This window comes from Contarinia nasturtii, unplaced genomic scaffold (genome assembly GCF_009176525.2).
Source record: "Contarinia nasturtii isolate CC-2019 unplaced genomic scaffold, AAFC_CNas_1.1 Cnas_scaffold_2873, whole genome shotgun sequence".
NCBI classification, from domain to species: domain Eukaryota; kingdom Metazoa; phylum Arthropoda; class Insecta; order Diptera; family Cecidomyiidae; genus Contarinia; species Contarinia nasturtii.
In genome coordinates, this window is record NW_022200190.1 from 609 (window position 1) to 4,585 (window position 3,977).

The window sequence follows — 3,977 nt, forward strand, 5'->3', positions numbered from 1 at the left end:
TTACGTTGATCGTATGGTTTGAGATAATATCGGCTTGGAACGACAATCTAGAGTAGTAACCAATTTCATTCAATAGTTATAAAAAAAGTGGGGATTTTGGGGCATGGAAAATCTAAATCATTTTAAATGTTCTTTAATCTCAAAGTAAACAATTAGCCATTTTGAAATTTGTATGCATAATGAGTATCCATATAGCTTTGCATCAGATATGCATATCATTTCAAAATGTATATTTCATATGTATACGTCAAGATCGGCTGAACTAGCACAATGCTTAGTGCAATCAATCAAGTTAAAAATCGCATTCTTCTAAAAAACGGTAGTCCTCAAAATAATAAAAAATATTTGCTTACTTTCATGAAAATATAATAAGAATTATAATTATTATTTATTTAAATAAATTTTTATTGAGGAATGATCACAAAATTTTACATAAGTTTATTGAGTCATTTAGAATATGTTAGTAATTCTTTTTATAATATGATTATATCTTGAAAACGTAATTAAATTGCTAATAATTCCAATGTAATTCATTTATTTTTCTTTTTCTCACAGTAATGTAACCAAAGAATTAGTTGATTTACCGGATATTTTCTTCATTTTTGTCAAACGGAAATAGATAGACAATTAAAAAAAATTAACATTTGAAATAAAAATAAATGCAGGTATAATGAGAAAACCTCACAGGTATTCGCCGATTTGGATACGTTTAAAAGACGCAGGAAAGTCAAAAATTATTCATGAGCGACCTCATTTTAAGGTAAATATAACAAAGTATATCACAAAAATCAAAGAAATCGAAACAATCTTGAGTAATTTATTGATACTCGAATTTTTGAAGAAAAAAAAATCTTTATTTCGTTTTTTGTGTTTTCAGACACCATCACTATCATTATCGTCAGTATTCAATTTAAAATTGTCTGACACTTACATAGCAGTACTTTAATAGTACCTATATTAACATTTTTGAATATAAAGGAACGAAGAAGAAAAGACAACCCTAAAGACCTCGCGATCTAATACAGTAACAATTCAAATGAAAATGTTTATTACACCCAGTTTTGTTCAACATAATCGTCTGCTTCGATTAGTTATGCTATTGATCATCGTGGGTTTATCGATATTTTTGTACACCTCATATTACGCAAATCAAACAATCGAACGATTTCCAACGTCACAACGTTTTCACATGTCATCACTAATATCTGTGTCATCAATTTTGAATTCAGATATGACCGCAGGCAATGACAATACATTCCAGAATAACGCGATAGATGATAAAAGTGATACTGGTCGTAGCAACAATATTGCTGACACTTCCAACGATGCCCAACTAAGGCAAAAGGTTTTTGACAATACTTTAAATGATAATTTAAGTAATAGTCTTGCGCATTTTAATATCAAAAACATTGTACATCAATCCAATTTGGCAGGTGAGTTTTATAAAATCTTCTCAAGCGCATCTCTTGTAATAGAAGTAAATTTGGTTTTGGCTCCATTCTTGCAGGCGATACATCAAATTCATCTGATATTCCATCATCATCGTCGTTATCACTTCCAGCGTCTATAGCGGCTGCGGCCATAATTCAGCCAAAAAACATTTCTAATAATAGTAAGTATTTTATATTATCTAAAAATCAATTGATTATTTACATTTATAATTCACAGGCTCACTGTACGCATCAACGTCAAATGTGATGGTTGTAGGTAAAGTAGTTGAAAATGTACCCGATCAACAGCAAAAGCAATCACCAGTGGCTTCGACTCATTCAAATATGACCACCAAAGGTGCACATTTAGATACAGCAAACGGCGTACGTACAAGTGATTTGTATGAGTCTGGACATTTTGAAGCAAATAGTGATCTATGCGGAACTGATGCAGGCGAACATATACGTAATTAGTTGTACAAACATATAGTGATAAACAACAAACTCAAAAATTTTTTGCTCTCAGGTCTGCTGATGTTAATAACTTCAGCGCCAACACATCGTGAAGCCCGCCTTGCTATACGCCAAACATGGGGACATTATGCGTCACGACGTGACATTGCAATGGCATTTGTTCTCGGTGCGACAAATATACAAGCAATCGAAGATTCGCTAGAAGCTGAGTCATATATGTACAGTGACATTATTCGTGGTCGTTTTATAGATAGCTACAACAATTTAACTTTAAAAACCATTTCATCATTGGAATGGGTCGATACATACTGCTCGAGAGCAGCATTTATACTCAAAACTGATGACGATATGTTCATCAATGTACTTCGCTTAATGTCATTTATTGATAAACATCGTCTGGAAGAACGACAAAAAATAATTTTTGGAAGACTAGCAAAAAGGTATACATAGAATTTATAGTATGTTTTCTACCTGAATATCTTCGCATATGAATTTTCAATCTTGACAAATAATTTTGAATGTTGGTTGATTGTATTTTTTTTATAGATGGAAACCGATTCGTAACAAACGATCAAAGTACTATGTGTCGCCGCAACAATATTTTCCATCAGTGTTTCCACAGTTTACTACGGGGCCAGCTTATTTAATAAGTGGGTCGGCTATTCATGATTTATATACAAAGGCCCTTGAACAAACATATTTGAAATTAGAAGACGTGTTTACAACGGGTATCGTTGCGCAACTGGTAAACGTTAAACGAATCCATGTCAATGAGTTCCTTAACCGTCGCATAGCGTTTAATCCGTGCAATTTGCGAAAAGCGATCAGTATTCATATGGTCAAAGCAAATGAACAATTTGACCTATGGAAAAAACTAATGGACACTAATACAAAGTGTAAATAATTGTATTTTCTCTAGTACCTAATATATTATTATTTTGGAAGCAGTAGTTAGATTTTATCGACCAAACCAATTATTATTTATCTTAAGTAATAACAAAAAAGGAAAAAAACATCCCTGATGTTGATGAAATCAAATAACTCTTAACATGTTAATTCATTTTAAAATTCACTACTAGTAATTTTATCTAAATTTTGAGGTAACAAGTTCTGCCTTTTTTGCGATTGCCACTGCACGTTTTATTTGATGTAAGCACACGAAAAACAGTAGTAGAAGAATTGTTTAAATGTATTGGTATATTTCATATTTACTTATAGTTGTTAAAATATCTATTGGTGCAGTTGACATTTGGTCCATCGAGCCAAAGTAAGTGTCAACTGTGCTGTTGTAGTGGCGATTGTATGAAAATACCAATAGATATTTTAACAACTATAAGTAAATATGAAATATGCCAATACATTTAAACAATTCTACTACTACTACTACTATTTTGTGTGTGAGCGGAAGCAAGTTACATTGCTGTTCTTTCCTTACAAAAGGTACTAAAAACCCCCTTTGAGGACATATTTCAATAGGGGACGGAAACCATTAGCTAATTTTTTATAGTCCATGTAAAAACTAGAAAAATAAGCAAAAATTAGTTGATTCGCCATTTGGATTTTATGTCATCAATTTGTCATTCGATGACCAAATAAATTTTACAACTCGACTATTGAAAGGAACAAGCATTTTTTGCATAATTTTGTATTAAAAAAGTGGAATCAAATAAATATTTATATTATTATAAATGAAAAATTATGTCAATCAATATGTCAAACGACAAAACGTCAGAATACTTCATTACATACAGTTGGTAGAACTTTCAATACAAAAAACTAGAAAACTAGCACTTTCATAAAGGAAAATTAGCATTACTAGATTTTTCAAGCAATGAACTAGTAAATTAGCTATAAACTAGAAAATTAGCATTGGTTTCTTTCCCCTAGATTTTACTTGATGCCACCGATTATAGTACGGATTCGGCTCTTTGAAAATGAATAGGGAATTCTTATAAAAATTATTCGCACTGTAATCAACAATCAACAAAGAAATGAAACATTTCACGGAAAAAACAAACAAGCAACAACACAAAGTGGGACCAAACCGATGTGGTATTTCAATTATTTATACAT

At 31.4% G+C, this 3,977-nt stretch overlaps 1 protein-coding gene across 1 annotated transcript; it reads left to right on the forward strand.

Annotated features, from left to right (window-relative positions):
- The first annotated feature begins 532 nt into the window (after nt 1-532).
- LOC116349501 (N-acetyllactosaminide beta-1,3-N-acetylglucosaminyltransferase 3-like) lies at nt 533-2,858 on the forward strand. Its single transcript, XM_031780979.1, has 7 exons — nt 533-760; nt 878-897; nt 979-1,433; nt 1,508-1,612; nt 1,669-1,896; nt 1,957-2,344; nt 2,451-2,858. The coding sequence occupies exons 1-7, from the start codon at nt 671-673 to the stop codon at nt 2,806-2,808; spliced, it is 1,644 nt and encodes a 547-aa protein (XP_031636839.1). The 5' UTR covers nt 533-670; the 3' UTR covers nt 2,809-2,858.
- Nucleotides 2,859-3,977: the final 1,119 nt, after the last annotated feature.